General features: G+C 42.7%; 1 protein-coding gene across 2 annotated transcripts in view; it reads left to right on the forward strand.

The window, feature by feature from the left end:
• Positions 1 to 4,761: 4,761 nt before the first annotated feature.
• ST8SIA2 (ST8 alpha-N-acetyl-neuraminide alpha-2,8-sialyltransferase 2) overlaps positions 4,762 to 12,055 on the forward strand; it is a 359,568-nt gene continuing 352,274 nt past the window's right edge. The window contains exon 1 of one of the 2 annotated variants that reach the window (XM_085644491.1): positions 4,762 to 5,271. In XM_085644491.1, the coding sequence (XP_085500617.1) occupies positions 5,174 to 5,271 (98 nt within the window). In that variant the 5' untranslated portion in view covers positions 4,762 to 5,173. Of the gene's footprint in view, positions 5,272 to 6,344; positions 6,385 to 12,055 lie in introns of those variants that run through there. The other variant, XM_085644492.1, reaches the window with a different exon arrangement.

Genomic DNA, 12,055 nt, shown 5'->3' on the forward strand with positions numbered 1-12,055 from the left:
ATGAAGAGATTACAATAAGGGGCAGGCACATTATGGATCCTGTTCTTTGGGCTCTGCTGCAGTACGCGACATATTAAAAAACAGACATACAAACAGAGATCTATGTTACATACTTTTGGAAGTACCAGTGTGGGTAGATTTCTGATATACTCGTCTAATAGGCGGACATCGCTACTAAACTAGGAAAATATCGATCGCTTTTGGACCATGCTGGGTAAATCCCCTTGGAACAATAAGAACTTTATAGTTACAGGAGAATAAAAATACTTTTTGAAAACCTTGAGGAAGTCACTTGGTGTGACGAAACATGTGTCGGCTGTTGTGCATTCAGATCAAGACTGTAAAGCTGCAAATACCCTTTACAAATTGTATCCTTAATGTTATGCATGTCTAGGGACAATGGGTCTTTATGGTCTTATTGGAAAGCAGTGATGTTTTACACAATGTCTTCTTAAATTAAAAAGAAACATTTTTTCTATAAATCCATCTCTGTTTATTGCCAGAGACATATTAACACAAATTGAATGTAGTTTGCTTATAAAGGTTGCACATAGAAAAAACAGGATATTACTTTTGAGTGTTTGTATATAACAAGGTTGTGATATGTGTAGTATGAATGATATGTATGAGTCCGATTGCAAGTATGTTGTCGGTGGTGTGTCGATAAGAGGTTCCTAGAGAGAATGCATACTGTGATGAATATTGAGATTTATGCATGTCAAATTATTGGCTTTGATGTATATGTTTATGACCTAAGCTTATGACCTAAGCTGTTTAAGTCAATTCATTTAATCTACCATTGTAAAAACCATATATGTTTTTGAATAAACTGTAAGTATTTTCAAATGTACAATTATTACTGTGGTACGAATAATTTGTGAATCACAAGGCTCAGTTGCGACTTAATAGGGCTTCAAAAAATACATAGGAGGTATTGCCGTACTGTCTATCCAGTGGGCAGGAATTTTGTTTTGCTGTGTCACAACAGCTCACTGCCAGAATACCCTCACAGGTTTTAGTGTATGCTACAAATCTGCGTAACATAACATCCAGATCTCAGCGTACTTGCATGTTTCTATGTTGAGGTGGACTATTTGATTAACCTGTGGGTTTTATTGATGTATATGCAGATCATTGCAAATTTACATTTTTTTTTTGCCACTCTCCACTCAAATTCTAGACCCATGTTGATCTTCTTCTCTGTGATTTACATTGCCCTGGCCAGCCTCGCAGCTATTCATAACAAACTCACAGACCAGGTCTGCATGGTTCTTATGTCACTTCCACCACCAGCCCCTTCACCAGTTTTCCAAGACCTCAGCTTTAGTAGCTGGCACTCAGCAGCACAGGAAATTATATCAAGGAACCCTGGGCTTCTGCCTCCTCTCGGGACCTGCTTGGTGGCAGTTGCGCCTAGCACCAGGAACCCTGGTCCAATCACTTCCAATCAATTCTCTGCATCACTCCTTCAGTTACTAGACCCCGGATGCAATTCCACCAACTGCTGCCGGGCTGCACCTCACCCCACTATAGGAGCTTTCATCTGTACCCCTTGCCAGTTCTCCAGCATTCACTGAACCACACCCCACACAAATACCAACCATGCCCTCAACACCCCTTCCCAACACTCACATGACACAAGAACCAGCAATGCCTACACTCCCACCTTACAACCACACACCACAGCAAACTCTTACGGCAACACTCATTTGCATGCATGCTGCTCAACACACGATAACTCGGCAAACACACAACCGAAATATGGGACCTTCTGATCAACAAGCACCCAGAATACTCTACATCACAGAAACCTGGTTCAACCCCTCTTAAGACATCTCTATGGAAATCCCAGAGGGCTAAAAGATCACTCAACAGAACACCCTTCACAAGCCAGGAGATGGACTTGTTATCATCTACAAGGAAGCCATCAAATACACAACATCCACAGAGAATGCCAGCCTGTTCATGGAATACCTGCACCTCCAGCTGTGAATCTTTGAAAAATTCACCCTGAATGGAACCCTCACCTACCGACCACCCAGATCTCAAGTCACCTTTACCAACCTCATCACCGACTTTGTCGCTCCTCTCAACATTGAATCCAGAGCCTACATTCTCCTCAGTGACCTCGACTTTCACCTGGAAGACCGAAACAACCCCCGCTCCACAGCAATCCCCTAAAGTTTTTGCAGCACTAGATTCATCCAGCTCATCACAGAACTAACACACACCGCAAAACACATACTGGACCCCATCTTCATCAAAAGCGACAGCGACAGCATCAAATACAACTCCACCACACAGCTCACATGGACTGACCAATCTATCAACACACTTAAAGTCAATTCCTCTACCAGGTTCAGAATTCGAAGCTGCAGCTGGGGCAAAATGACAGAAGTAGACTGGCTCAGCACCGTCAGTACTGTTCAGTTTCGCCCCACAGACAACCTCGACTAGGGCCTTGGGAGTGTGAGATGCTCTCACCAGTTTTTGAAGGTATTCCTTGAGGGTCCAAGAGTTCCCTATCTGTGAACCTGGTATCCTACTTTTATTCCATATTGTAGAATAAGCATGTAAGTGATTGTTACTAATGTTAATGCAATAGGAATGTATAAGAAGGCCTGCTAGTGTGCTGATGGTAATTGCCTTTTCTTGTTGTCTCTAGTGTATTGCATCTTGACGAAACCATAAATTCCTACCTTCAGCGAACATAGAAGGTCTCAGAAGCGACACATCCTGCTAAGCAGTGTGCATTGCTGCAGAGCAGATCCAGTATCGCAAGTTTCTGTTTTCATATTATGTCCCACCCCATTCCCCCGCAGGACCGTGCATGATTTAGGTGTTTTATCCCTGGATCTCGCGCTTATCTGAGAGGAATAGGAGATCCAGCATTGATTCCAGTGCCGCCCCTGTGGTTGGGACCAGGTGAGTGCATGACATCATCCAAGACCCAGGTGGCCTCCACTCAGTAAACTCATTATATGTGCTTGTCAATGCTGCAATAAATTAAGACATGTTTGAGTCGCTGCTGCTCTTTAATAATGAAAAAATTCAGCTTTGGATTGCTGATTGTTGGGGCAAATTTGAACGTGTGTTACACATTATTGGGTAATAGTTCAAATAAAAACGTGAATTTAGGATTAATGTAGGATGATATAAATGTGACCATGCACTAAGGTTTATGATTGGGACAAAGCTGAATTTGGATAATGATAGTAATTCTTGACATATTGTTAACATTATTAGCATCTTCATGCACACTTTTGTATAACATTTACACTGCCATTATGGTGATATTCTTTACATTTAATAGGCACTGTTGACATGATGGGGGCCCATCCCCACTTTAATGTTTGTTGTGCACTTGCATATGATATTGTTTTTATATATATTGTTAGCATTTTGGCACGATGCTACATAGCCCTGATTTATTGCTTTCACTGCCCCAGTTTTAGTAATTCATGTGATTGTCGTAACAACACAACTGCTGTCTGAGCCCTCGGCCTGAAAGAAGAGGGCTAACGAATGTGCTTCCACCAATGCACTCGCTTACCCATTTATCCATCCACGCATCCATGCACTCATTTACTCAACCATCTGTGCATGCACTAATTCTCCCATTACTTCTCCATGCTCTTGGTCACTCGCTCATTCATCAAACTGACGACGCTTTTAACGTTTTATCACATTTACTTTCTCATCCATTCAACCACACACACAAATTTGCCATTCAGCTAAGGTGCACTTTTTCATATAAAAGTGACTATCCTAATGAGAGCCATTAGGTCAATCAATGCTTGCTTTATTGTATCTTTTCATTATAACAATAGACAATTGTTCGGAGCTGTCCGTGTCGCTGTTGATAACTTTCCTCGTTAAAAGCCTGTGCCTTCATCTCGAAATGCATAAATGGAAGCTTTTGGGATGAGCCTTAACCACAGGCCTATACTGCTCTGAATGTAAGGCTCTGCTCCGCGACCCCAAATAACTGTTGCTAGGTATTAGCGCATGATGGGTTATCGATAAATGATATAGCAACCAATACATGTCGAATTCAAAGGGAAAAGCGCATCTCCCTAGTTTAAAACTTCAGTTCTGACTGTAACTTCGTGGTGCACAGTGAATCCGTGCTTGCTTATGCAACAGACTGGGTGTTTAGGTGTCTAAGAATGTATAATCCCGGCGCGTCCTCCTATGCCCCCAGTGGCCACCTGGCCACGGCCGTTTTCACACATTAATTCTAGACATACCGGAGTGATGGCTCTGCCTGTCTGGAGCCCGGATTAGACTTCACGGCTTCGCGAGCCCTTATTTTTGCCCAAGTATGAGATGGCGATAGCCCATATTCAATGCTTTTTCCCTGTGGAAGCAATGAAGACTGTATCGCTGATGCGTACACTCATCTGCCCTAACCCACCTTCCGTATATCCTCCCCGAGTTTTGCAAACACACGCCATGAGCTCCCTTAAACAAGTAGGTGTGTGGTAAAGCACGCCCCTGAAAGAGGGGTGAATGTTTTCGCCGGCATCCTCCCGCATTTATAAAATCCACTGACTTCTCCCCTCCTTTCTTTGTTTCATTTTTTCCATTCAGCCCATAATGTTTATTTTCCCTTCTTATCCTACGGTCTCTTAGTCAGTGGGCTGGGGAGACATCACAAACCCACCACTCCACCCTTTCTCTGTCAGCGAAGGCAGGCGTCACTTAATCAAATCTCGATTTCGAAGCAGCCCTTCCAGGAGGTGCCATTACTCTCTCACTGTCAGACAAACTTTGAGAGAGAGAGAAAGGACATGCTGCTAGGGACAGGCGCCAGAGAGGGATTGTTGAGAAAGGTAGAGAGGGAGCTACTCAGTTTGCTCCGTGTTCTTTGAACTCCTACCTCCCTCTCTCGGTCTTGAAGGCGGCACCGTGCCCCCTGCAGAAAGGTTGGAAGGAGCTGCCTGCACACACACCAGGAAGAAGTGCAGCCGAGATCCGCGCGGGGAAGAGGGGCTGTAGGCAGTAAGGCAGCTGCCCTCCTCGCGCCAGAGTCGGTGTGTGCTTCGCAGACCACCACGCGCTGACCGGACGCAGTTCGAGCAGTCTGTGAGGAGAAGGCGAGCGCGAGAATCCCCGCGCGGCTCTTTTGTTGCAGGGCTCACGGCGCGGCCGCCGCTGCCCGCTCCGAGCCATGCATCTGGAACGCAGGCGCTGGATGCTGGGGGGCGCCACGCTGCTTGTCATCGTTCTCATTTTCGCAGACATCTCGGAGATTGAAGAGGAAGTTGGGTAACTATACATCTTCTCTTTTCTCTTTGGGTGGGTTCGCTGCGCCTCCTGGATGGAGAGGGGGCTGCAAGGAGAGTTTCTTTGTCTTTGCCACTGCCTTTGAATGATGGGGAGGGCGTTTGGATTCGATATTTTTGGTCTTTGAATAGTTGTTGTGCAGTCTTAAACCACTGTGCTCTGCTGTATGGGACAGGGCTAACGTCGGCATTCAACTCCAGCCCTTGTTCCAAGTCCCAAGTGCTCCTGTCTGCTCTCTAAACTTAGAATTAGCCATTTTAAATGGAAGTTTTTGCTCATCCCCTTGTCGTACCTTTCTGTTCGTTTGCATTTTATGGGCACTTAAAATGCATTCACATGTTTAACGAATGATACCCGCCTTTACAACTTTCTGCTGCTGAGAGGCGTGGCTGGTGGGGCATATCTCAAGGGATAAAAGGCTAATCTAAGCGGGGATCAGTTACAGTGAAACTGTATCCACCCTAAAACCTACATCATGCGCCGTAGTCCAGACAAAGACCCACACGAGCTATAGTGAAGAATTCTCAGCACTGCAAAACACTGAAATATTAAGTCTCTATACTGATCAGACTGATCGCCTTTATGACGGGGGGCTTTATCCGCCCTTCTGTATTATACTTTCCATCGTGTTTGCATGACACTCTCTCTCTATTGTTGCACTTGTTTCATTTTTTTGTTTTGTTTGTGTACTCTATTCAAAACGTATTTCCCCTGGTGCCGCAAGCGTCTCATCCGCACTGGGGGCACTTTGTTCTGCTGCCTCCGCCCCCAGTCCCATGAGATCGGCTCCATCAGAAGCGAGATACCCGGCAGCTCGGAGCCTCGTGTTCCGGGAGCTGTCTGTGTGATTTCAGAGTCATTGTATTCTCTGCTCCGTTGATTTACGGGTTTAATGTTCATCTGGCCATGTCTTCATCTGGTCCCCTGGATACCACTGCTCTGGTTGGCTGTTGAGGGGCTCAGGTGCACAAGCTCGACTCTTCAGTTTCCTGTATTCCAATTCCACTACAGCTCAAGGCGACAAATTAGAATTTCTTCTTTCAGTTTTACCATATTGTGAAGACAGTTTTTAAGATACACAACCGTGTTGACAAGGTAAGCAGGAAGACCCATTAGTATTTGGATGCAATGAATAACATGTCCATCAATTCTCACGGAAGTCTGTCATGGTGAGGAGGAGAGAGGTTTAATTTGGAAGGTGAGTGGGTATGGTAAGTCGACAGGCGAACAGTGTCCCCTGCTAAAACACAGCAGTGCAAGAGTAAACTTTCTTGTATGCCTTCTGTAAAAAAAACTATCATGCTTTGTTCTCCTATGTGTCGGAACATCTTAGAGACATAGAAATTACACAATTATGCAAAATTATCCTCAGCTGCCCAATACATGCTGCACAAGAGATTAGCATCATTGGTTCTGTCACTTACTTTCCCACATGAAGATTCTTGTTTGCCAGTTCTACAATTTCTACTGATTCCAGTTATTGACATATCTGTTTTTCACTATCAACTGAACTATAGTGGAGAAATTTCCAGTTCATACCAATAGCTTCTTGGAACTAGAAATTGGTGTCCAATGGAGTCTATTGTTTTCAGTTGGTATATTTTTTGATTCAACTGAGTTTCCCCTGTTTTCCTGCAGGATATGGGCTGCCCAAGGTCCAAAAAGCCCATGTACCACAAATGAATTCAGTATAACACTTAGTAACAGGTCAACCACTAGGAAAACAATATGTTGTACAGATTTTGAGTCCGTAATGTTTCAGTTATCTGAGGTCAATACAAAAGCTAAGACTTACAACATATTGTGCACATTGCCCTTAATTGATGCTCAGTTAATGCTCAATTAATTTGCTGCCATTATTGACATGTCTGGCATTTGTCTAGTGCTCTGACTTTAGATTATGCAAGTACCAGGTGACTGACTGTACTGCCTATTGTCTAGCCTCCAGTGGAAACATCAATTGAAAGGGCGGGTTCAAGTACACTGCAGAACTTGATCAAATTTTCGTTCCATTGCAATCTGCTTGGAAGGCAATTCTATAACTAGTGGCAGAATATAGATAGAACATTGCCTCTTTTATTCTCTTGTGTAATTCACAGATTAGAGGGAGCTTTCTATGTCTCAGACAACAAAGAAGTGTTTCTGCTATAGGTCGGTGCCACAGATAATCCAATTCCATGGACTCCAGCCTCATGGACAGCCTCGCACCCAGCAAGCAATTTGAGACCATGGAAGATGTCTTTCCTTCTACCTTGCCCCGACACATGCAATGGCAAAATGAACCGATTTCCAGCTGTTAATAATGCTCAAAGTCCTATAATTTCTCCAGGAAGGGAATTCACTACAGAAGTCTCTTGATCATTGCAACATGAGCAAACTTATTATCACTTTGCAATATACACACAATCAGCAAGTGTGTCTCTGAACTGGAAATAGTACCTTAAAAGTAACTTTATTGACACACAGCATTCTATCACTCTTCCATACGGTACATGGAAATACTGGCTTCTCAGTATGTTCCATCCATTCATAGATCTCTGGTCAAATAATGTGCAAATCATCTGCCAACCATAGTTCCTAAAACAGTTGCTTGGGATCAGATTGTGTAGATTACAAGGAAAAAAGCTGTTGGACGACCTTCCTTAGTGTGGGGATGCAATCAAATAATCTACAGTTAAAAAAGCTGCTAAAACTCGCATATGACTACAATGCTGCACCTCATGAATTGTGTCTGATTACTGAATGAACAGTAATTTTAATTGAATTGATCACTGCATGAACAGTAATTCCAAATTAATTGATTATTGATTGCTTTCTTTGCACATTTTGCTTCCATTTAAAAGTCTGTGTCGGACAAACACTCAAACATTAGGAAATCACCTTCTCATCAAGCATCAAGTCCACTGGTACTTTTAGTGGCTGAAAGGTGAAACGATCGCCCAATCTAAAGCATATCTTTATATATAAATAAATTGCCTATTTTGATTTTATAATAGCTCTGGCTCACACTGTTTTGTGGCATTCATTTAAAATTAACAGGGCGGCAGAAACACGAGGCTATGAAAGTTACAGAAGATACCTGTAATCACAATTCGTCAGTTCTCTTCAAGCAGTCAGTCAAACATACAGCTATAATGCTTAGCTTGTGATGGATTCACATGCTTTCAGGCTTGTTATTAATGAAATGGTATGGATATGAATTGTCTCTAGACCCCATCATTCTCTCGTAGAGTACACGAGAACACATCCAAATTCAGTGAACATAAGCACTGGCAAAGCCAGTAGTACTAGCCTAATGTGGCAACTCATGTAAAGACAGGGATATACACATTGTGTTTATCACATAAAAGCCAGGCCTATTTGCTTTGCAAATGCTAAGGAAAAAGTAAAAAACAAAAAAGGGATTGCTTTCTGTAAAACCAAATGTTTAAGTTTAATAGTTGAATGTGACAAATAGTGGGACTTGGTGCATGTTTCAGATGTAAAACAGTCCATAATGCTTCCACTGGAAGCACCTAATAGAAGCCTGAATGGTACGGAATGATACACCAAACAAGCAGCAAATATCATGGTGTGAAAGAGAAATATTCCGTGGGAGGAGCCGAAACGCACTCCAGGTATATTTCTAATAACTGGTAACAAAGGGACTTGAAGACAGATACGCTATCAACCCACACATAAAAATAAGTGTAGCAGTATGCTGCACAGAGGCTTTTGTAAAGGATTGAAGCGCCTCTTCAACAATCCAGGTTCCCTCCTCTGCATTCCCTGGCTCATTTTGAAAGCAGGGGAAACTGGATGTCTTTTATTGTTGAAGACACCACAATCTCCAAGAAAGGGGACGACAGATCTGGCAAATATGATGCTAGCAAAAATGATGTCGGATTGTAACATTATATTTTCAAAGTGTACTTTCACCCAAGTCTTGGAACTCTTGGCACTGGAATAACAGCTGTTTATTGTTACTCAACTCAAAGAAACTCACATCTGCCCCAAATTAGGGTGGTTGACCAACCCCCATTTCGAGCGGGTTTGTTTCTACACAAGACCACTGCCTAAATCATCATTGTGGTCCTTGCACAGTAAAGTTTGTGCCCTTGCACAGTAAAGTTTGGGGATCACCAAAAATGCAGTGGGAAAGATCTTTGTGGCATTTTAAATGTTGGTACTGAAAATCTACCCTCACTTAAGGTGTACCTGTCCAGTGCTCTGATTTATGACAGTATTTCCATTCCACTATTTCATCATGGCATGGTGGAGCGAATGCAGTAGACATTTTCTCTTCAAAAGCTTCTATTGCCTAGCGGGCAGATATCACCATGTGGGGAAAACCCTCCTCAAAGTCAGAGAACTCAAAACTAGGAGGACCATACTCAGCTGGTATGTCAGATGTATCTCATTTGCCATAAATTAATGCAAGCCTTGCAGCAAATTAACAGAGGTCTATATTAGACTGTTAGTCTCACTGTTTCCTACTCCATTGAGTTTTCAGAGATGTGTACATGAGAGTATCAGTTGCTGTCAATATGAAAGCTGATATCATGCCATTAGCAATTTTAGAATTTGTATTATTTGGAAGGATATTGTCTGCTACTGTACAATTCCTATGGGTTTAAATCCCAAGCCAGTGTCAGAAAAACACTGATTGATTCAGGTATAATGCTCCTCAATAGTCGAATATGTTGTGTTTTCTCTTTGGTTAAGAGCTTACTTTGTTCCGAGAGCATCCGACCTCGTGGCTGTTCCCGTGTGGTTCATGGTTATTCCATTTTATCCTGTTCTGTGCAGTTTATTGAAACATGAGAATAATTAAAATTAAAATCCACAGAGAACCTAAAGCCTGCAGCCTCTACACTCCCCAGTTCTCATTACTTTGTTATTGCACTTCGTAGCCTCTGGGCAATAATTATTTTCCTTCTATTGTTATATACAACGGCCTGAAACTGATAGATCAACGATAGTGAAATCAACACAATGATGTGGCCGCTTTGTGGCTAGTATATCTGCAAGATTGGCTACTCTAGGAAGGCGAGAAGAAGGGTCAAATGTTGGCCTCGTCTACAGAGTCCCAATAGAGTTTCTTCAGAAAAAGTAAAAGAATGACTTATTATATCTGGAGGAACTTGACTACTTTGAAAGAAGGAGTTAAGACTCCAACTAAGTGTTGGGCATGTGAACGAAAACAGCGATTCTGCTATGTTCTGTCTTACTGCTGATCTACCTGGGAGAGTTCCAGGATTTCTTGTGCTTATGCCACTGGGTTCTGGGTAGAATTACAATGATGTATTGACTGGGGTCAGTTGGAGAAGCCTAGTGAACTGTTGGGTACCTTTCTGATGTAGCTCAATGGCCATCCCAGTTAAACCTCTGTGAGTAACGGCCTGTTTTCAGCCTGTCTACTTTACACGCGGAACGTGCAACTTCCACAGAATAATTTTGACGACAATTAAACTTGCTCAGGGGGCAGGTCTATGGAGCAACATCAAACCCCATTTCCAATCATGACAGTGGCCTTTGCCTAGCAGTACTGTGAGTTGTGTACCCATATTGTATATTGAGAAATGCTGTGTTTTCGCGTAACCTCATGTTCTTGAAGGCATTATTTATGGCAGCGCACACAGCATTTTGACGTGCCTTCTTGGTGTAAACAGTGACTCCTGCCAGTGCGCGTGTTCTTGTTGAGGCCTTGGATGCTGAAGCTGTTTCCTCTGAAGGGCCTGGATTGTGTAATTGAGCTACGTGCAACATCACCCAACACATTTCCAGAGGCATCTTGGTGGTAGAGAAAGCACAGAAGCACTGATGTGTCCAGTGTGTCAGTGTTGGATAACACACAACACACTGGCCAAGGTGGAAAAATCTTTTAGATCCTGCGATAGGTGGAGAGATATTTTTAGCATCCAGGAAGCAAGGTGTTTTACTCCATAATTTTGGAGTTCTTTGGAGGGAATAATAATTATGAAAGTTTGGAGGACACTGGAATTGAAATTGCCGAGGAGAGTCCAAGAGATGTGAATGACACCTGTAAGGATGCTAGAACTACATTTTGGAACCCAGATAAATATTGTGTTAGAAAGGCACACGTTTTATGAACGTCAGCAGGGCAAAACTGGACATATTGGTAACTAGGTTGCCTGTTTAAGTAACCTCACAAGAACATGTGAATTTCGAGGGTTAACTAAATCTTTGATCAAGGGGCAATAGGTACATTGCATGAATAACATTAGAGTGCAGGAAAAACTGTTGGCGAAGCATCTTAACTTCAAAGATGCTATAGCCAGTATAGAAGGTACTCAACATACTGCATGTTAGGTAAAGGAGATTAGGAAAGAGGATTGGGGTAGTGCTGATGTTGCCCTTGACAATGAAAAAGAAGATGGGAAGCCACAATATTTATCTAAGGAGTTGGCTAAGAACACTGAAATGACCACATTTAAATGTTATCATTGTGGTAGTAATCAACAAACAGTGAAAAATCCAAATTGCTTTTCTAAGAATGGGGAATCTAGAAAGTGTGGCAAGAGAGGGCATTTTGCCAGATATTGCAAAGCTCTTCTGATACTGACCATCATATGAATGAGGTGAGGGATTGTGTGAAGTATATGATTTTGACTATTGGCTAAATGATGAATGGCCTGAATATTAGTGGGGAAGATGGGAACAGTGGAACTGGTGGGTGCAAGACAGCGAACAACTGTCATGACTAGTGTGATGTTGGCAAGTTGATCATGCTAGAGTGCAAGATCATAATAGGAGGTAAGGAATT

This window comes from Triturus cristatus, chromosome 3_1 (genome assembly GCF_964204655.1).
Source record: "Triturus cristatus chromosome 3_1, aTriCri1.1, whole genome shotgun sequence".
Lineage (NCBI taxonomy): Eukaryota > Metazoa > Chordata > Amphibia > Caudata > Salamandridae > Triturus > Triturus cristatus.